The sequence below is a fragment of the Chionomys nivalis genome, chromosome 21 (genome assembly GCF_950005125.1).
Source record: "Chionomys nivalis chromosome 21, mChiNiv1.1, whole genome shotgun sequence".
Lineage (NCBI taxonomy): Eukaryota > Metazoa > Chordata > Mammalia > Rodentia > Cricetidae > Chionomys > Chionomys nivalis.
The window spans coordinates 8,579,198-8,601,017 of NC_080106.1; the positions used below are offsets into that span (position 1 = coordinate 8,579,198).

The following is a 21,820-nucleotide window of genomic DNA, read 5'->3' on the forward strand; positions in this document are numbered from 1 at the left end:
CGCTGGAGGAAGAAGAAAACGGAAAGGGCCAGAGGCTGGGGCAGCTCCTCAGCCGCTCTTCTTTTTGAAAAGACAGAGGCTCCAGGTATCTGAGTCTTATCCACGAAGATCCACCTGTGATTGCTGGAGGAGACCCGGGTCGGGAGAGGGAGATGCCCGCCAGATCCTTTCCTCCTCCCCAGAAGGGGGAAAAAAGATGGCTGAAGGGGGAGAAACTGTGCATTTCAAGACATTCTTTCAAAAAGTTAAAAATTAAAAGATAAATACTCAATCAAAAATAAAAGTATTTGATAATGACCGGTCTCACGTGTTCGTGCTTTTAAAAACTGTCCCTTGGTGTGGGAGGGGTGGAGAGACCTCGGCAGAATTCTTTCCATGTAGCTAGCTGCTTCCCCCGCCCCCCACACACACAGCACCTTCGTGGCTGCTTTCAATGGGGTTGAAAACAAGTATCTATTTTACTGTCAGTTGCAGTCCGATCTGGCATCCCGTCCCACGGCCACAGTTTTTTTTTTGTTTTTTGGTTTTTTTTTTTTAGAAATTAGTGAGGGAGCAGCCGGGTGGCGTCTCAGACCACAGTGCCAGGTTTGTGTTGGGGTTTCTTTCCAAATAATCCGTTAGGGAAGGGGATGGGTCCTTTTCTCTTGCTGACGGTTATACCTCCAGAGTAAAGCAGTTTGTGGGGGTGGGCTCCTGGTCCCTGGGCCGGCCAGACTGGGCTGGAGGGCCCGCGGCCGCCCGCCTCGGCCGCCGCCTCGGCTTCACATCACACACGGTTTGATATCTTGGTAGGTGACCTGCTGATGGTAATAGGATCCTCCACCAGTCGAGTGCATAGAGGAAGACGCCATGGCGTTGAAAGAGAAGACAAACTCCTTTCTGTCACACATGCTGGGTGACTGTGAGTGATACCGAGGGATGCCTGTCGGGTGAGGGCACAGCAAGAGTGGGGAGCAAAACATTAGTTTCTGAGCCGAGAAGCCCTGATGGCCAGGCACACCTCCAACCTGGCCCTAGCATTTTCTGGCACTACCGCATCCCCCACTCAAGTGTGGAAGGAACTGGGGAAGGGGACTGGCCCTCCTAGAGTATCCCATACTAGAAGTCCTGCTTGGGGAGCTCCAATGCCTGGGGCCTTTCCTGCCTGGACACAGGGCCTGCCAGAGGGCTTCTTTTAGTCGAAGAGGAAGGCAGAGAAAGCAGCTACGGCTCCTCACGCCCCAGAACCTGGGAGACTGAGATTTCTGCAGCTGTCAATTTCCACTCTGATGAAGTCAGGGGCCCAATGTGGGGTCAACAAACTTCAGAGCTTCAACCCAGAACAGTCCCCCTGAAGGACAGGCAGGGTGCCCAGGATGGGTGGAAAAAGGATTTTAACTTGACATAAGTTGGGGGTCAGAGGTGGCCCAGTAGGTCTAGCCTAGTGTTCTGCTTCCCAGGGGTTCTGACTGCTAATTTCTGAATACCCCTCTACCCATTTCCCCTTCCAGAACAAGGCCCAGTAAGAAGAAAGCTACCCAGTAAGGGCTAAGAGTAAAGTGAGCTGTTGGCTCTTTTCTTTCTCAGTGGGGTGAGTTTGGGGTGGGCACTGAAGGATCTTGAAACCTGGATCCCGAAAGACAAAAAGCTTTGGGGTCTATAACTCAGACCCCCAACTCCAGGTCCCATCACCACACGGGCTAGCTTCTGTCAGTACAAAATGCCCCTGGAGCAGCAGGCCAGGTTTCCTGAAGAGCCTGGGCTGAGCCTCTCAGTTTTGGGCCCAGGAGGCTTTGGGCCTAACTCTTGGTTTGGGCCTAACTCAGCTCTTGCCTAAAACAGACTCCTTGCTTGGGGACTATCAGAAAGGTGGGCCTACTGGCCAAGTTAGGCCCCTGATTAGATACAGAGCCTTTGCTAGATATGAAGAAACCCGCATGCCCCAATGGACTCAGAATGCTCGGTTCTGAATCTTTTGGATGAGACTGGGGCCTACCTGATCTGGCATGGGGCAGCCAGCAAAGAGAAGCCAGAACAGAAACTAAACCAGCCTAAAATCGGAGGGCATCAAACCGCACTCATTCCTCAGAGAGGAATGGTACTCAAAGGCACCCCAGAGGGTTGCTGCCTCCCCTCAGGGTTGGGGCTAACGCCTCAGCAAGCAGGGCTGGTTAACAGGCTGTCAGGGGTCTGGGACCCATGCACTCACCTTGCAGTTCCGCTGGCCCGTTGTGACTGTTTTGGTGCAGGTACGGCTGGTCCAGGGAGTGCGTGGAGAGGCTGCCAGACAGGGGGTTGGCCGCTGGGTTACAAGGGGACAGAGGCTGTTGCTTGATGTAGGAGGCCCCGCTGTTGAGAGCTGCCGAGGCCGAGGGTGGCCAGGCTGCTGCAGAGCTGGAGTAGACGGCGTGCGGCTCCATGACCCCGCCAGCACCGGTCGGCAGCAGTGGAGAAGCAGGCACCGAGCTGTCGTGGTGCGGGTATTCTCCGGCCGCAGAACTACCGCAGCCGCCCATGTACGAGTGGCCGCCGTTTGAAGGCAGGTGTGGCACCGAGTGGCTGGGCAAAGCCATGCCGTCCACGTTGCCCGCCAAGTGGCCATTCATCATGCCCAAGCCGCCCTCCAACGCCAGGCTGTTGGGCGCGCATGAGAGGCCTCCGGAGCCCTGGAAGCCGTAGGTATCGGGGAGGTGGTTGAAGCCCAGCCCGTTCACCATACTGTATACTGGCTTGAGCGCCTGGCATTTCCTTCGGAAGCCGCGCGGCCGCCGGCGGAACGAACCCTCCTCGAACATGAACTCGCTGGCCGGGTCGATGGTCCAGTAGTGGCCCTTGCCGGGCCGCCCGAGGCCCTTGGGCAGCTTGATGAAGCACTCGTTGAGCGACAGGTTGTGGCGCACGGAGTTCTTCCAGCCCTGGTAGGCGCCGCGGAAGAAGGGGAAGCGCGCCTGCAGGAACTGATAGATCTCGCTGAGCGTCAGGCGCTTGCTGGGCGAGCTCTGGATGGCCATGACGATGAGTGCGATGTACGAGTAGGGCGGCTTCTCCGGCCGCCGCACGCCGGCGTTAGTCTTCTTGGCCTTGGTGGGTCCCGCCGCCGCGGGGTCCATGGCCTGGCCGCCCGCACCGCCGCCTCCTCCTGTGCCCCCGCCGTGCGGCGGCTGCTGCTTGTCGGGCGCGGACATCGGGTGGCTGCTGCCGCCGCCGCTGCCGCCGCTGCTCTGCGCGGCCGAGCCGGGAGGAGGAGGAGGAGCAGGAGGGGAGGGAGGGGAGGGGGCTGCGCGGGGCGGCTGCACCTCTGCCGTCACTGCGGCTCCCGAGTGCGCCTCCCCCGCGCGCCCGCCCTCCCCAGGCGCGCGATTCTCCTCCTCCTCCCTGCGGGAGGCCACGCGCGTTAGGGGGCCCGGCACCGCCCCCCACCCCCGGGTTGCACGCCTTTGCGCCCCCGCAGCCTGCAGCGTCCGATCCCCCGCTGCTACTCAGCGGGCGCGAGTCCCCGAGGTCCCTCCCCGCGCACCCCCTCGGCCCCCGCCCTACCCGGGCTCAGCAGCCCGCCCCGCCTCTGCCGACCTGGACCCGGTGCGCCGGCCCCCGCCTCCTAGGCCCGGACGACTGGGCTGGACACGCGCCCGGGGCCCCGGTCTTTCCAGCACACTGGGCTGCGGCGGTGGCGGAGGCCTGGGTCGTGACCAGCGCGGGCAGAGCAAGCGACTGGGTTCCCGGCCCTCGAGGCAGGACGGCGTAAGTTCCCGAGAGGGACCGCCTCCCCTCACTCCCCGCCCCGGGAAGCGCTGCGCCGGCGCCCGGCGGTCCTCGGACTCGCCCAGCCGGGCTGCAGTCACTGCCCCGGCCGAGCGCGGGCGGAAAACGAAACCGCAGGCCGCTTCGCGGGCGCTTTGTCTCCGGCGCTGCAAGCGGGACCCGGCGAGTGGCTTTAGTTCCTGCAGCGCCAAGAACCGCACAGGTTCCTTAGCGGGACGGCCGGTTCACTCATTCATAAAGCTCACACATGCGTGCATTAACGCGCGCCCGGAGCGCACACGCAGTGATGCCCCAAGCGAATCCTCAAATCACCAACTCAGACGTACAAACTTGCACCCAGTGCGCGCCTCACTCACGTACCCCAGGGTCCCACGGGAGCTGCTATTGCCATTGCCTTCATTCACACACACGCCACTCTCAGATCAGAACGCATACAGCAAAGTCTCCTCGGACCCCCTCCCCCACGCTCAACTCTGAAATCCGCTCAGTTGGCCCCGCGGCCCCGAGTCCCCTTTTACAAGCGCAGGTTCTGATTTCCTGAGAGATGGCAAAGTCCGGGGCAGGAAGTTTACAAGGCTCAACGTAAACACGTTCCGGGGGATCCTTTAATAATAAGAGTAGAGAAGCCTGCGGGCGCGGGGGGAGTTGGCCTGATGCCCCTATGGGCTCGGCCTGCCGCCGCCGCGGGGCCTCCAACACTACGCGCCAGGCCGGGTTCCGGAAAGCGGGCGGCGCTGGCGGGGAGCACGGCAGAGAGCGGCCCTGACTGCGGGGTCGCGGCCGTGGGAAGTTGGTGCGGGATGCAGCACGGCGCGCGCGAGACCCGGCTGGACTCTGCGCGCCCGAAATCAGGTGAGTGCGGGCCTCCCGCATCACAGACGCGCACGCGGGTCCCGCTGGCAGGGAGGGTGATGAAGGACGTTTTCGCGAGTCAGTGCGAGGCACGGAGGAGCCAAGCGGCTGCGTCCTGGCGCGAGCTGCAAGAAGAGGTGTGTGCGGGTCTCCTTTAAAGCCCGCCGGCCTCAAGTTTCTTTGGATTCCTAGTTCCCCATCTTCTCCCCACCCCCACGCCTTCAACTTTGGTGGAAGGCGCCTTGTCGCCTTCTAGGCGCCTGGCGCGTCTGTGAGAGGGGCTAAGGGTTTGCTGATTTAGGTTGCCGCTCCGTCGCAGCCTCCTTTGGTTGGGCCGGGTTCGCAGGAGACTAAAGTCGCCTTCCCGGAACTTTCTCCAGGACGGGCTTGGGAACTCTGTGGCCAAACCAGGGAAAAAGAGCGGAGGGGAACGTGAGCGCTTATATATGGTTATATGTTCGCCCTCATAGATGCCCTGTGAGAAAGGCTTCTGCTTCACCCAGACGGTCTAGCCAGCGTCCCTCAGCACCATCCACAGAGTGGCCTGAACTTTCCCTGGGAACTTCTGTACAATTCAGGGGCCCCACCCTGGGGAGGACACACCACCGCATGTAGCCTGCATGCTACTGGACTGTGCCTGCGCCCACACATAACCACACTATCACAAGAATGGGCCCTATACGCCAGGGCACACCCCAACCCAAACCACTCTCTCCCACACTCCCAGTTTTTTTTCTTTTTCCCCTCCCCCCTTTTCTTTTCCCTCTTTTCCTTTTCTTCCTATTTTGCTCTCCACTGGTAACACTAGTCGCGCGGTCTCTGAACTGTTTGGCAGGGAGGGAAGTTTCCAGAAGGGTGCTACATATCTGGCCTTTAGCTAGAGGTGAGCTGAGGGAGGTGGCCAACTTCCAAGCCAGCACAGGCTGCATTTTGCACTGGGAGTGGGGGGCAGGGGGTGCTCCAGGAAAATGGTAGCAGCCTTGCCTAGGTCGGCAGGCCAAGGGGGCCTCCAAAAACAGGCACAGACTCTATAGGTGACCTCCAACTCTGTCCCCTCCCTTCCTGAACTACCGCAGACGAGCCCCTCTTTGGGGGCACCTTAGGTTTTGTGGTGAGGTAGTTTCCTTTTTCAGGGAAGAAACTGAAGTCGGGGTCCCACTTGCCCTTCAGTCCTCAAGCTGCCTGTGAGGGTGGGGGCTGATAGCAGTCGCCAGTCCCATGGCAGGAAAGAAAGGGGCCCCAGCATCCTGAGGCTCATGCCAATACTTACTTTCAGGCTGAGAGCCTGGTCCTGTAATGTAAAGGACCCCCTATACAGTTAAACTACATTTATAGCAATGGTGGGCTTGCCTATGAGTTCCAAGAAAAGTTAGTTCTCAGACACTCCTTGCTCTTCCTAAATCTCATGCGTTTGAAGAGGGAAATCGGAGGTTCAGCGGTAGGGTCTGTCAATGCCCCCCCCCCCTTTCTGGACGAGTACTCAGGGTCCCAGTAAGCTACCTACCGCCAAAGTGTGTCAACCACACCGGTGGTTCCTTTTTTTTTTTTTTTTTTAATAAAGTGTCAACCGCACAAGCGGTTCCTTTTCGGATGGACCTGGGGGGTGGCCATGCCAAGCCCTTGGTCATTTTGTGTAACTGGGATCGAGTCTGACTGCAGGAGCAGACTTGCAACGTTTCCTGAGAGACTGTGGGAGCCTCCTCCCCATATTCCCAGTGCAGGGCTTGAACTCCCAACTTAGGATGCTCCTAACTTGGCCATTTTGTACTGTACCAAGTTTTCTCCTTACGCTTCCTCAACTGCAGCACCCATTTCTTAGGGTTGTGGCAACAATGAGTTGGGACTACAGGAAAGGACGATGTCAAACAAAGTCCCCAGGGAGGCAGGGTCAGAGAGTTTGTAGGAAGATACTTGCACTTGGCTGAACATTCACAAGACGTCCTCCCCTTCTCAAATCAAATCCCCCTTCTCAAATCAAATCCCTACGCGCTCGGCGCTGCCCCCCCCATGTCCCCGTTTCGGGGAGGACGCCCCCCACTCTCCGGGGCCCCAGGTATCTGCATTGGCTAATTGCTTAAGTGAAGACGCCGGCCGACAGCGCGCCCGGCGAAACCCGAGCGCGGAACCAGATCCTGCTTCGGCCGTGGGGCCGCGGGCGCCGCCGACCACCCACAGCGAGGCCGGCCGCCCTGCTGCGCATTAGCGTGGTCAGGACCCCACGAGAGATTGCGCATCCCGGGGAATCAGGAGGGAGCACGAGGGACGCGGGCTGAAGTGCAGGGGTGGCGACGGGAGGGAACGTGGGTGGAAAATCGCCAGTGGGCACCAGGATCCAAAGTGCTGCCTGCCTACAGAGGCTGACCCGTGGGCAAAGTGGGCGCGTGGAGCAGGCACCAAGGATGACCCTGAAAACTTGAGAGTGGGAGGTGGATGTAGAGGGGCAAAAGGCGAACAAACAAATTCCGTCCGTTCTGCCCTGCGCACGACTGGAGGAGTATTTCGATCTGGTGTGATGGTTTCACATGTAATGAGTATTTGAAGATTCTTACTGGGCAGGGCTCCGTTTTAATCTATCCACCGGCTTACTTGGTAGAGTGACCAGCGAAAGTGTGTACAGAAACACTCAATTCCTTCCCCGGCACTGGTAAACCAGGACAGCAGTGTAATTCCAACACTCGGGTTGTGGAGGCAGGAGAAGTTCAAGGTCATCCTTGAATTTAGCAAGTTGGGGATCAGTCTGGGATAGCCGGGATGCCGAGATGCTGTCCCAAATAAATAACTATGTGGACATCACACCCGGATGTGTGTGTGCAGAATGCTAGAGTGTGAGATGAGGGGCTGTAAAGAACTTGCAAGACATAACTGCATCGTGCACAGTGGTGAGATGTGATCAGGACTGCATGTTACAGGTGGAATGTTCTGGAGTGTGTTCTAAATGTGTGCCCAGGAGACAGAATATTGTAACTCAGCAGACCACAGAAATGGGGCTCTGGGACGTCCAGAGTACTGTGTGTGGTTTCTGTCAGATGGTACAATGTGCTGCTTTTGAAACAAGGCTCGATGCTGCCGCTGGTATTGGGGTACACCTCATAGTAAGGAGGGGGTTCTGTTGGGTGTTCTGGTAGCCAAGCATTAAGGAACTTGCTATTGGAGGAAGGAGGTGAGGAGAAGGAGCTCACGGCTCTTCTTTGGCTCTTCTTCGTGTCTGAGGCCTGTCAAGTGCCACCACCACCAGCGGCTTCTAGAACCTATAGCTTCCCTGTGCATTGTACCTTGAAAACGGGTTAATGATTTGTTTTTTTTTAAACAATAAGGCTGTGGATATAGTTCAATTGGTAGTATAAAAATAAAACACCCACTTACCTTGCCCAGGATTCAATACCCAGAACCAGATAAACCAGGCTTGGTACATGCCATCACTTGGAAAGTAGAGGCGAGGATCATAAGTTCAAGGTCATTCTGAGCTACACAATGAGTTAAGGGTAGCCTGGGCTAACTCTGTCTAAACAAATAAATAAGGTTAGTGCTAAGGTCTGAGCTTTCTTCCTCCACTGGCCCTTTACCCCAAAGCGTCATTTTCCATGACGTCCTTCAGTGAAATATTTGATGGCATCGCAGCTCCGGAATTCACAGCTCTTCCCTGGGTAATGGTTGGGAGCTTTCCTGAATGATCAGATGGTATTACTCCAAGAAAGAGAAGGTTCCAGGGATACTCCGTCTCTTGCAGGCTGACTTCTGATGATGCCTGGTTCCTAGGCAGCGTTTTCCTTCCAAGTGTCTCCAACGTTTTTATCCCAGCTGCTTGAGCATCTGGACTTAGAAAGATAGAATGTTGCTGCCTCTGTCTGTGTGTGTGTGTGTGTGTGTGTGTGTGTGTGTGAGAGAGAGAGAGAGAGAGAGAGAGAGAGAGAGAGAGAGAGACCACTACACCAGAGCGGGGTTTCTCAGGACAGGTCTGAGCAGAGGATAAGTGCTCACAGAGGTGAGGATGGAGTGGGGATTGAGGTTCCCTAGGGAAATGTAGGACTGAGGTGGAGGGCAAAGGGGGAGGAAGATGAGAATGAGCTTCCAAAACAAGTCAACAATAAAACACACATTGAATGTCAAGGACCAGATATCTTTATTTTTATGTTGTTCAGGTTTGAGAGAGAGGCTATAAGACCGAGCACACCCAAGCACACACACAGTCTGCGTGAACACCCCAAGCAGAGAGGGTTCAGCAGCAGGGCTGTACTCTTGCTGAAATAGTCGGGACTGGGAAACAGGCTCAGATTTGTTTCTTAAACTATTTGCTGCTGGGAACCTGCTGGTGTGCAGGTCTCACTCCCAAGCTGCCTTCAGCCAGTGGCTGCTGCACATTCATGCACACTTACCAGCCTGCCCCATTGGAGGGCACTGAAAAGGGTGGGGACTGCCTTTGCAGAGAGAAGCTATCTCTCACCTGCCAGCGCCCAGCAGAGCCCCATAAGAAAAGGTGGTACCCTTTTCTCATATCCCCTGCCAGCAACAGTGTGAATTTTATTTTCTTTTTATTTTCCTTCCTTTCCTTTTTTGTCCCAGCCGGGTTAGAATTGTTTCTATTTGGCCTTGTGGTCATGCCTGCTTTGGGCACTCAGGTAAAAGAGTGAACTAGTGGCCTGGGGGAGGTGGCAGTTTCAGGGAAATCAGAGAAGAAATGAGGTTTTAAGCGGGTGTGTGTGTGTGTGGGGGGGGGGTGATGCCTGGAACCTGCAACCCCAGAAGGCTGAGGCAGAAGGATCTCCATGAGTGTGACGAACAAAATAAATTAGAAGTGGGAAGTCAGTGGAGTCACCTGGAGAGAATGGGGGTGCTTGCTCTAGACAGGGATTGAGGGGGGATGAGGCTTTCAGGAGGACTAAGGTTCACCTGGAGCAGCAGCAAAGAGTAAGGTGTCCATAGAGATGCTTGAAGCCCAGCCTGACTGAGAACCCTCAGGAAGATAGGATAGGATCCTAGGAGGAAAAAGAAATGTGTTTGTGTGTGTGTGTGCGCGCGCACGCGTGAGTGTACACGCACATGCATATGTGTGTGGGGGCGAAGACTCCTGTGCATGTGTGTACACTCCTGTGCATGTGTGTACAGGTCTCTCTGTGTGTGTGCATGTGTGTGTTAGTGAAAATGCTGTGCTGTGAGCATCCACTGTTGTGCACAGAGGCAGACATTCTGTTCCAGGCCCATCAAGGTGCTTCCTTCTGCCTCCCGTGGCTTCAGTTCCCTCATCTTGCCATCAGAATAATGTCAGTGCACATCCCTGACCTGACCCATGGAGAAGAAGAGAAACATCAGAACTGTGGTGTTCAAGGAGTCTGGTGGGTCAGGGAGGAAAGACAGCGTAAACTCAAACCATGTCAGATTGTTAAACGAACAAATAAACATAACCACTTGGGCCCCGTAGTAACGATTTATGGTTACGATTCGGTTCCACCGCTCTGTGGCCCAGAGCCAGTGACCTTGCCTCTCTGTGCAAGCAAGAATAAGGCTACCACCTCTCTTCTGTGTGGTCGGGGAGAGCAGGTCGGCTGGTCATAGTTGTGTGGGGTGGTTCTTCCCAAGGTGCAGAGAGCCCTGGAGCCTTACTGTTCACAGGGCAAGGGTGAGATCTAACACCCCCCTTTTGAAGCAACTCTTCAGAGTCTGTGGAGTCTTAGCCTGGGCTCAGGGCTAGTAGAAAAGAGAATTGGAGGTGGGGAGACAGGTGAGGGGTTCTCAGGGGCAAGGATCCCTGCCTGGTTTCGAGGGAACAAGGTGCGGGGAGGGGGGGTTAGTCCACGCGGGAGCCCTCTTCTACAGAACTAGTCCTGGTCTCAGTCTATTGTCCTCGGAACCCCTGAAGGAGCTTCCCACCTGGTCAGGGGTGTTCTCTTGGGGCAGGCTCCTTCCCCATTCATAGACTGTGATTTCCAGGTAGTTGATAGCAACTAGCTTGGCTTCCCCTTAGGGCTTTCCTGAAGGACAGCCTGGACCCTGGAGAAGCTCTGAGCACCTGCCAGCTCTGAGCCCCGTTCCCTGGCAGGATAGTACAGCTCACCCAGGGGTAAACAGGAGGGCCCCAGTACTCTGAGAGCTGTTTGAAGGAGCTTGCCTTCTGAATGGAACCTGCAACCGTACAGATATCTTCATCGCTGCCAGACACAAGGTCTCCAACTCTACCAGAGTGTAGAGCAAGCTTGATGTTCTAGCTTTCCACCACGTTTCTTAACAAAAGTACACCTCCAGCATTGCCCCCCTCAGCCCCATTAACTGGTTTCCCCTCCTCCTCATTTGGCAAGAGAGCAGAACCAGCAAGCTGGGGAGCAACTGTTTCCCGGCACCACGCTCTCCTGCCCCGTTTCTGAGAAGTGCCAGGGAGGGGGTGGAGTGGGACTGGCTGGCCACCTCTGGAGCAGTGCAGTGTCCCCAGAATTGTTCTAGGGTGGTCTTGCTGAGTAGGGGGACTCATCCTCTGACCTTCCTTTCTGAAGAGTTAAGAGAGTCCTTATGAGGCCGCTCTCGAGGTTTGAGCTTGGAAGACAAGGATTTTTGAGCAGAAACCCGGACTTGCTTCTTAGAGGCCAGAGCTCCCACTCCCTTCATAAACAGACCCGGGAGGGGTTGCTCATGAACCAGATTCTTCTTCTAGGGCCTTTGCAGGAACTCACCAGTGCCCAGAGAGCCCCTTAGCCCCTTGCAATTTACGGTTCTTTTCCTCCCTTCTGTCGGTCTCTGTCTCTCTCCTCCTCCTCCTCCTTCTGCGCCTCCTCTCTTTCTCTTCGTTTAGGGCTATTATTTTTTATTTTTTGCTACCCATTCAACTTTCACCCTGTTCCCAGCCAGCAATATTTAACCACTACCACATCCCCAGCCTAGCCAGCCACTTTCTACCCTGCAAATTGACAAACCAAACAAAAGGAGTCAAAAGGAGGACAGAGCGCCCAAGCCTTCTCATCCTCTCATGTTTAAATGTAATTTCCCAAAGCTCAGAAGTACCCCAGCCCTTCCCAGTTGGTTCCTGACTGAATGCCTGTTTCTTTGGAAAGGAGCGCCCTGCCTTGCTGCTCGTACTTCAGTCTTTACCCCAGCACCAGGGAGCTCCCACACCGCACTCTCGATTAATTGCCTGAAAAAAAAAAAAAAAAAAAAGCTGTCCCTGGCATGGGAGGATGTTCACAATTAGCTGTTTTGGGAAAATATAAACCCAAACATATTTCGAATACTTCGTTATATCCCTAGGTCAGCTTCATTTTTCATCTTCCCTCTCGCCTCCCTTCTCTCTGTGAAGAACTGAAGACAGTCTTCCACCGCTGCCCTCCGATGAGGGGGTCATTATTTTTCCTGCAAATTGGGCCGAGACCTATTTAATTCACCATGAAAACCAACCCTAATTAGGAATCGAATTGGCTCTTTCGTGGGCTTGAACGAGCACTCTCTCCTCCCACCCTCCCTCCCAGCTTAGCGGGTTTTCGGGCTTTCGTGGTCTCTTCCTAGGAGGTGAGAGCCGAGCTGCCCTTGGCTGCTTCCTACCTGCTCTTAAGTTTTCTCTCTCTCCTTTTTAAGCAGCGGAGACTCCCTCAATTCTGTGAGTCTGTCTGGAACCTTTTTCCCCCCATCGCAGTCCCTGGGGGAATGGGAAGGGGGAGAAAAAAACATCTTTGACTGGCCTTCGGCCGAGGCGGTACTTCGTTGATCTGGATGCTGGTGGAGGCAGAGAAAGTACCCTTAGTAGCTGACTGAGTCCGCTCCTTTCTGGCCTGGTGGCCCCAGCTGCAGTGGGATCCGAGTCCCCTGGGGCAAAGCAGCAGGAGGGTCCCTGGCAGTCCGGGCTGGTTTCTGTTGCTCTGTGAAGAGCTCTTTTTCTGCGGTTGGGCTAATGACGGGTCCTGATTTTGTGAACTCGGTGTTTATTTTCCCTCCACCAGTCGGGGGAGGAGTGCGAGCTGGGGAAGGACCCTCGGGGCCCCAAATCTGACCGTTCTGCTGGGAAACTGGCTTAGGCACTCTCCTAATGCATCCGTCTCTATGCGTACCATCAGGGCATTGCCTGTCTGACTTGGGATAGGTTTCAGTTCTTTCCTCCTGTTCTGGCAATAGGGGGACCAGGGAGTCAGGGCACAGGGACACACACCAGCCACCTTCTGTGGAAGGGGGCGGTCCCAGTCCAGCATCTTCTGCCCCTTTGGCTGTGGTCTGAGTACCCAACCCTGAGTACTGGCCAGGGAGAAGACTTCCGTGCTGGACTCTGCAGCCCAGGTTGCCTCCGAGGTGATTGTCTGTGAATTGGGGGTGCTTCCATCTGATTTTTTGCCTATGAAAAACAAAGAGGTGCCCTTAAACTGGGGGACAGTGGTTCGAGGGCGATCAGGCTAATAAGGGGTGTTGTCACGTAGAGGTTTAGTTAGCTCCATATGGTGTATGGTGGTGGCAAGGTCAGCTTCAAACTCCACCTGCTTGGGCCTCTGGAGACCTGCCTTGGAAGCTGGTGGGGGTCTGACTTATTTTCCAGTACCCAGTTTTCAGGTTCCATGATCACAGGGCTCAAGTGAAGCCAGGGAGCCCCTGAATGGCCACAGTGCTCAGTTACTGAGGATTACAGATACCATCTTCATCCCTTCACACATCTGATCTGATGCCACCAAAAGGTCCAGGGGGCCATGCCTAGCTGAGGTCAAGGCCTGGCCTTTTTCCCACCCCTTCCCGCCTTCGGCCTCCAGCTGAAGGAAGACCTAGCGGCTCCAACTCAAACAGCTCCTTGCAAGGTGGTGGTGGGCAACAGGGCCTGTGCGGCAGGGCAGGGAGCATCATGGCGGTGGGCAGGTAGAGAGGAGCCAGCTTGGCCAGCTTTATCAAGCAAGTGGTTTAATCAGAAATTTGAGCTGACAACTCCGGACTCCCCCAGACCAGCCAATGTTTGACATGGGGGTGAGACTGGAGAGGCTGGAGTGGTGGGCTTCAAAGCCACCTGAGGTGCGTGACTTGGGGGGGGGGCGGGAGGACCTGGCGTCCCTGAGTGCCTCCTGGACAGAAGCCGGTCGGTGGGCGCTGGACCATCTTCCCGGCGAAGTAGGTGGCCCTGTATATTTTTGTTCAAGTGGTGTTTACGTTAATGGAAAAAGGATGGGGTTACAAACAGCACACGATCCGAGTCAGGGGCCGCTGGGGGACTCTATGCTGAAAGGGCTCTCGTTTGGCGTTGGGAGACTTAGCAGGAACTCCACCCCAGCCTGGGATGCTGCTTCAGGAACCCCCACTCCAACTCGCGAGCCCTCCACCCTCCAATCCTCCCGACTGGAAAACCGTGCTGTCCGAGGCTGCAGTACCACTGGATTTTCAGAGGAGAAAGGACTCATTAAAACGGCCCTGGGAGGGGCGCTAATCCTTCCCTGCCCGACTTTCCCTTTCCTTTTGTAATAGAATTTGCCAGGGATTTGACTCCTGTTCCGCACCCAGGCACCTCCCTCCCCCAGAGCAGTTGGTCTTTCCAAACGCGAACCTGGGTCCGCCTTCCTGAGACAATCTTTCCCCACTTTTTCTCCGGACAGCTGTACCCCTGCCCACCTCTGGGCTGCCTATGGAAAAGCCCGGTGGCAGTGGAGCAGGCTACCCACCCCTTATATTTTCTTCTATCAAAGGAGAACTCAGGATAAAAAAATAAAAATCAAAACAGGAGCCTCAGGGTTCCTCTGGGCAGTGGGTGGTGGTGGTTTATTTAGCTAGGTAGGTAAGGGGTGTCTACCAGAACCAGGACAGAGGACTGACCGACTTTTGGAAAAGTGTCCCCAGCCCCTTTCCAGATCAGCAGTTTGGCCACACTATGAAGCCAGACCCACTCGGACTGTCCACCCAGCTGTTCAGCTCAAGCCTTGTCTAATCTTTTCCTGGTAGACAGCGGACCAGGCCGTTCTGGTTATACGAGACAGCGGAGGGCGGTTTCGGTTATCTGACACTTCCTCTGCTCTTTTCGCTGCCCGTGTTGTGCAGTCAAGACTGGGTATGGCCTCATTTCAGCTCTGCAGCCGATGCCTGCAGGAAGGGGGAGCCCAGTTGGCTTCCCACCTAGAGAGCTGGACCTCAGGTCAATTTTGGGGTTCCACAATCTCATCCTTTGGGGTCTTTGCTTCTTCCTATGTGTAAAACACACCTACATAACTTCAGCAGGCCTTGGGTGCTCAGCCAGCTTAGCACCAAGGAGCCCAACCGAGTTCAGGAGACAACCTTTCAAAGGAGAGGGGACTCAAATGATGTCTGCTTGGATGGAGGGTTCAGAAGGAGAGGGTTGGGTTTAAATATGTATATGTATATACCTTTAATCCCAGCACTTGGGAGGCAGAGGCAGGCGGCTCTCTGTGAGTTCAAGGCTAGTCTGGCTGATCTACAAAGCAAGTTCCAGGACAGCCAGAGCTGTTACACAGACAAACCCTGTCAGTGTGTGTGTGTGTGTGTGTGTGTGTGTGTGTGTGTGTGTAGGGGGGAATAATGTATTCACTTTTAAGACAGGTTCTTCCTCTAGAGTCGAACTGACCTTACACTCACTGATATGCCCCTGCTTCAGTTTCTGAAGGCTTGGACTACAGGCCAGAAAGAACCCTCACTCTAAGGTTAGGCATCCAGTAGGTTCACACACTCGTGGGGAGCCCTCCACCTTCTGTAATAGAGCCAGTGACACCTTTGGACTTTTCTTTCTTTTTCTCCTTCCTTCCTTCCCTTTTCTTGTTGTTTTGCTTTCTGAGATGGGTTCTCTGTATGGCCGGAGCCAGACTGGAACTTGCTCTGTAGATCAGGGTGGCCTTGAACTCACAGGTCTATGATACCCTGATCAGCTTGGGTTTTTCTTAATTGGTCATCAAAAGATCTTGGGTGGCAAGGTAGGTGTGTGGTTGTACTGGGGGAACAGCAGCGTCCTGACCTTCCCCAGATACTTATGGTCCCTAATCCCCCAAAACAGAACAAAGTGGGCGTTAAGTCACAGCTATCGGCAGGCGGCCATCTTTCAAAGACATTCTTCAAACCCAGGCACTCACTGACACCCGCTTGACAGGCTCCGGAGCGCTGACACTGAGCAGTCTAGAGAAGAATCTGCAGAGGTACAGAGCAAGGGGTCGGGAAGTGGGGAGTCCCTGTGTGGCTGCAGGCCTTGAGTTCCCTGTCGGTTAGCTAGGCTACAGCTCCACCCCCACTTTCCAGCCAGGCTGTGATCTTAACTCAATGGGCAGGTCCTGCGTCCATCTCGGCCTGACCCTAGTCAGGTGCACTCCGCTTCAAATAATGTTGGTCTGTCCCAAGAGGTGGCTAACCCTTCCCTTCGCTCTTGGAGTGCAGTGGCTCCCCGAGTCCCCCGGAACTTTGGAGAGGCCAGAGTCAGGCATAAGGAAGAGCTAAGAGACTGAAGTCCCTCAGGATTAGGGTGGCCCTCATGTGGCGAGTCTGGGGACTCCAGGATGGGTCCTGGCTGAGCATCACTGGCCTCAGGCACAGCTTTCTTGTGACTCCACTTTCTCCTGGGCCAGAGACACCAGATGCTGAGTCCTGAATGCGCTGGCAGGGTCCCTTGTGTGCGCCCCAGCCATTTCTTCCATCCTGCAATTAAACCCAAGGTCAAATATCTCCTTAACGACGCTATCAGGCCAGAGCCTCATTATGGCGTATATTTAGCCATAAAATACGGGTTGTAGCGGGCAGGGGATGGAAATGACTGCATTCTGGGAATGAATCCTTTTAGCAGAAACCAGGACTGTTATTTACCATGAGAGCTAAGTACAGGCTGGGCTTTCCAGGAGACCCAGGCAGGAGCAGCCGGCTTCCAGGCCCTTTCTGGCATTGCCTGTACCCACCACAGGCCTGGCATCTGCCTGTGAGTTGCTGTACCACTGTGGAGCAGGAGCTGGTATCCTGACAGATGCCCCCTAGGCCTGCAGTGGGGAGTCCTAAAAAGACTGTCCACAGAGGTGCCAGCAACAGTGTGAGAGTGAGCCAGGTCTGTGGGCCCCTGATTCTGGGCTGTCTTGGGTGGCTTACTCAGCCTTTCTTTACTGCAACAGTCTCATCTGTGACTTGGGGGAGAAGTCAAGTCTCTTCCCAGGACCTCTGAGGGGAATGAAAGTCAGAGAACTCAGTGAACCCTGAAGGTCAGGGAGGGAGCTCCAGAAGCAGACAGGCAAGTCATTTTGGGGGTGCAGCTCAGTGGGAGAGCAGGCCTGAAGCCCTAGGGAGAAGGGGAAGAGGAGAGGAGGGAAGGGAGAAGGGGGAGGAGGGAAGGGCAGGGAGTAGAGGGTAACTTTGGATTGCTGGGAGGAATGAATGAATGAGCAGAATCTTCTGAGAGGTGGAGGAGAACTGGGGTCCAGGGTAGAGGGCTAGACTTTGGCTCCCAGTCCAGGCCCCAGGTTTCTGTCAGCTAGAGCCTGGGCTCAGCAAAAGATGCTCTAAGTCACTTCCGGCCAGCCTACCACCCCCTTCCTCACCATCCTGGGCACAGGTGGCCCAAGTGACACACTGAAGGTTCTCAGCCTCACTCTGAGGGACTGGGATTGTGTGGGCAGGAGCATCCTAAATCCTGACTCTCAGGAAGAGGCTTGGGTGACCCACAAAATACAAATATTTGGACATATCAGAAGAAAGGAGGGAGTCCCCAGTCTAAATGTTTGTCTGAGGTCTCTGGAGGGCAGATTAGTCATAGGCTGAGCCCCCTCTCCCAATACAGCAGCTGCTATCTGAGGCTAGGTCTCCAGCCAGCTAGCCATGCATGGTTCAGCTTTCAACTTCCGGGTCAGACAAGATCCCAGGTCTTCTACCATTACACCATCATCCTGCCCAGGGGTCCTGAATGCCTTAGTGGTGTGGGCTGTGTTGGTCTTCTAGGTCCTGCCTGCTGGAGTCCACACATGCATACCACATACACACATAACATACACACACGTACACATGCACACAGCCTCTTGGCCTCCAGAATACTCATGCAGTCTCTTCCTTAGCACCCATTCCAAACCAGAGATGGGGCTGGGCCCGAACCTCAGCCTCGGTGAGTAGAGGCAGCTTTGCCACCTTTGTAGACAAGTGCACGTGCTTGACCTCGTGCACACACACACACAGCATGTTTCCAGGGTGGGTCACTGGCACCTCTGAGATGGCAACACTGTGTGACTCTGGGAAGTAAGTGCTGGGTTCCTCACAGGTGGTCAGTTCCCACAGCCCTTCGAGGTGTGCGTCCTCTCTGTTTCTCAGGTGGTACAAGTGAGGAGTACAGATTTGAGAGGTAGAGTTGAAGGGCTCACAGCTTTCACTCGGAGAGAAGGTCTGTAAGCTCGGCAGCCTAGGTTGCTCCTCTTGGTTGGTGTTAGGAATCAGAATAGCGGGTGTGCTCCTGGGAGAAGCGGGTGCAGAGTCCTTCCACATGCTCATCGGCATCAGAGTTTGTGCTAGGTCAGCTATAGATGCATTTTTTGGTGGCTGGTGTAGATATGGGAATTATTGCTGTGAAGTCATGAGCAGGAAGTGGTCCAGATTGCCGAATTGGTCCTGAATTGCTCAGGGCCTCCAAGGGGTGAGGCATGGATGGCGGCTCTGCCGACAAGCTCTGCCGACAAGTTCCATACCTTAGTGCCAGACTCTGAGTCTCGTCACTGGACTTGGGCCACCTGCTCCTTGTACCAGAAGCCAGTGTCTCCACATATTGGGCTGTTTGGTGGCTGGGAAGGGCTCTGTTGGTCTGAGATGGCAACTTTGTTTCCTGGACTCTGTTTACAGAACTGTTTTACCTCCATCAGGACGGCAGTGCCTTGGAAAGGGTACTAGGACCTCAGGACTGAGCCTGAGTTTTCTGTTCCAAAGGAGCTTTTGTTTTCCATGCGTCATTCCCTCTGAGAGTGGGACTGGGAGTGGGACTTTCTGAGAGACTGGTCCAGGGACACTCAGAAGACTCAGGATTAGGCTTCCCCGGCAGGCTGTATCCTACTGGAATTGGATTTGGCCCATTCTCCTGGCTTTCCAGGATCATCACAACTGACACATAGGGGGCTGAGAAGGAGAGCATCTGGCTGCTGCAACTGCATGTCTAGGGGTCATCCCTGAGCATCATAGAGGCTGACTAGAGGCTAGTTGGTGAGGGAGGCACCGGATGAGAACATGGGGGAGGTAGAATCCTCCTCCAGGGTCACACACTGGGGAGTGATGGAACCAGAATCCAGACCAGAGGCAGAACTGGAGGCTAAGTCCTTAGTGTGTCTGGTGTTTTTTATCTCGTGACCTTCAGGGGTTGAGCTTGAGTCTCAGAGTTCACTTTCCACAGCTGAAAGAGTTGGGCTCAGGATGTGTGGGTGCCAAGGTGAGTCCTTAATCTATGCTCATGGTGACTTAGGGCTTCCAAGCACCTAGAGTCACAGTGCATGTGCACCAATTCTGCACACCTGTGTGCATGTGTGAATGCCTGTGTGTGCACAGCATGAGTGTGTGTGGCATGCCCAGGCATGACTTTTCTGCATGCCCGTGTGCGTGCACATGTGTGCATGCATGTATATACACATGTGAATGTGTGTGTTCCTACCATGCTTTTTTCCCCTGAGAAAGTAAGGCCTCTGTCCCTCATAAGGACACTTCCAAACAGGATATGTCAGAATGTGACCCACATGGGGGGAAGCCAGTCCCATCCACAGACTCAGGGTGAACCCCAGCCTAATCGGAGGGTTGGGAATGTGGGCAAGGCAAAAAAGAACAAGACAGGCCTGAGTTGGTATGGCTGATGCTGGGCTCAGTGCATGGAGGTTGAATATGGTATTCACGTTGTTACATTTTATTTTTCTGTGATTAGAAAGGAATACATTTGACTTTTCCCTTTCCTTCCTTCCTTTCTTCTTGAAACAGTCTCATTATATAGTGCTCCAGCTCATTTGGACTTGCTACAGGCTGGCCTCACACAGATCTGTCTCCTCTGTCTCCTGAGCCCTTGGGATTAAAGGTGTGAACCATTGTGCACAGCCTGAAATTGTTGTTTTCTTGAGCTGGTCCCACAGGGTGAACTGGGAGGTGTCTTAGTTTCTTTTCTTTTGTTTTCAGAGACAGGGTTTCTCTGAGAATTCCAGGCCATCCTGAAACTCGCCCCTTAGACAAGGCTGGCCTTGAACTCAGAGGTCTGCCTGCCTCTGCCTTCAGAATGCAGGAATTAAAGGCCTGAGTCACCACGTGTGACTTCAGTTTCTTTTCTATTGTTGTGACAACACACCAAGGCAATTTACAAAAGAAAGCATTTAATTGAGCGTGTGGTTTCAGCCCTGATACCCAGTCGAAGGCACAGCAGCAAGAATTCTTTTGAAACCTTAAATCTCCACCCTCCCCACAATGACACACCTCCTCCAACAAGACCACACCTTCTAATTCTTAACAGTCCCCTCTAACTGGTGACCAGACACTCAAATTTGTGAGGTTGCAGGGGCCATTCTCATTCAAATCATCACAGAAGAAAAGAGGGAACTACAGAGTTTATTGACCACACATCTTTAATCCAAGCACTCAGGAGGCAGAGGCAGGTGGATCTCTGTGAGTCTGAGGCCAGCCTGGTCTATAGAGTGAGCTCCAGGACAGGCTCCAAAGCTACCTAGAGAAATCCTGTCTTGAAAAAAACAAAACAAACAAAATAAAAAGCCACCCTCCATGTGAAAAAAATCCCAGGCACATAAAGTTTCCAGAAGCGCTGGGGGAGACAAATGGCTCCAGAGTCTGCCTGCTCTGCCAGCCTGGGGACCTGAGTGCTGGTCCCCAGCACCCACATAAAAAGCCAGATGTGGTATCTGCCTCCAGCCCTGGCACTGGGGAGGGAGGTGGAGACCAGAGGGTCTGAGTTGCTGGCCTGGCAGCCTAGCTGAACTCCCCCCAGGTTCAGTGAGAGACCCTGTCTCCAAAAGAAGGTGGCGATGGATTGAGGAAGACACCAGTGTCAACCTCTTCCTTCCACATGCATCAGAACAAAAGTGAACACATACTTGTCTACTTGCGCGCGCGTGTATGTGTGTGTGTGTTATGAGGGGTAAGGTGGCCAGAAGGAGAGACCAGAAAGGCCTGGAGCTCTGCCTGATCCTGTAGCTGACCAGCTGATGCAGATGCCCAGTTTTCTATTACTATTATTATTGTTGTTATTTTTGAAATCCTGCCTCTCAAAAGAGGACAATGTTAACCCTACTTTCTGTTTCTTCATCAGTCAGCACTGCCTTAGCACAGTGCCATTGGCAGTGGTGGTGACTTGAAAACAGACATATTTCCTGTAGTTCTGGAAGGGTGGGAGGTTCAGGCCCGGGTACTACATGGTAGGGCCCCCTTCCAGGGGCCATGTTGTTCTGTCACCTTCCCACACGGCATGAAGGGGACAAAGATGCTTCCTGTCTTTTTCATGGAGGCTCTAAGGCCACCACAGGGCTCCTCCTAGAAGCCCTGCCACCTCAGGGCATCGTTGGGGGTTGTAGACGCTTGGGTTGGGGAACAGGGACATCTGGCTCACGTGACCATCCCAAGGGATACACCACTCTTAATACCCTGAATAGAATTGTGTACCAATCGCACCTCACATGGAAGTGTCTGGATATTTGCAAGCTGGTACCAGAGCCTGGGGTGTCAAACCAGATACTTGGGTCATGTAATGCCTCCAGTTAATGCACACACCGCTCCCTCTTTATCTTTCCTGACACCTAGGTCCTGAGAGGTTCTGTGACTGATGCACCCAGGTCATTTGCCCAGATGGGATTTGATACAGGGTCACCTGAAGGACCAGAGGCCTGAACCCCATAGCTGGCTCAAGAAAGAGTTCTGAAGAGAACCAGGACGTGACCACGGGACAATTGAATTACAATGCACACCAGTACACCACCCAGCTGGAGCCTGGAGGTTGGAACTCTGTGTAGAAAACACCAAGGGGCAACCACTGAATTTAACCCTCTCCAGCTTGTGCACATTGCAAAGGATTCTGGGAAATCCAAATTCTATTTAGATTCTAGACCAAGGCTATATCTGCAAAGGGGCCTCCAGTCACAGCAGATACAGGTCCCTCTTCTGGGACTAGAGAGGACCCCCCCAAACACACTCCCAGAAGCCTGTGTCCGCTGGAGGGGTGGCTTTGGCTGTCCCACTTCTTAAGCCAGCTATCACCTTGTCTAGTCAGTACCAACACAGACTTGAGAGAAAGCATCAGTCATTGTATTGAAACTGAAATACTACAGAAGCGTCCACGGCCGAGCCGGACAATTTTCTCAAG

General features: G+C 54.3%; 1 protein-coding gene and 1 long non-coding RNA gene across 2 annotated transcripts in view; one reads left to right on the forward strand and one right to left on the reverse strand.

Annotated features, from left to right (window-relative positions):
• Positions 1 to 741: 741 nt before the first annotated feature.
• On the reverse strand, positions 742 to 3,483 carry Foxf1 (forkhead box F1). The gene is made up of 2 exons (XM_057753784.1): positions 2,189 to 3,483; positions 742 to 922 (listed from the first exon to the last, which is right to left on the reverse strand). Exons 1-2 carry the CDS (start codon positions 3,162 to 3,164, stop codon positions 762 to 764), a joined length of 1,137 nt encoding a protein of 378 aa, XP_057609767.1. The 5' UTR covers positions 3,165 to 3,483; the 3' UTR covers positions 742 to 761.
• An 852-nt stretch (positions 3,484 to 4,335) lies between these two features.
• LOC130863658 (uncharacterized) overlaps positions 4,336 to 21,820 on the forward strand; it is a 30,658-nt gene continuing 13,173 nt past the window's right edge. Inside the window, exon 1 of the long non-coding RNA XR_009055742.1 lies at positions 4,336 to 4,593. This is a non-coding gene — a long non-coding RNA (uncharacterized LOC130863658). The remainder of the gene's footprint in view (positions 4,594 to 21,820) is intronic.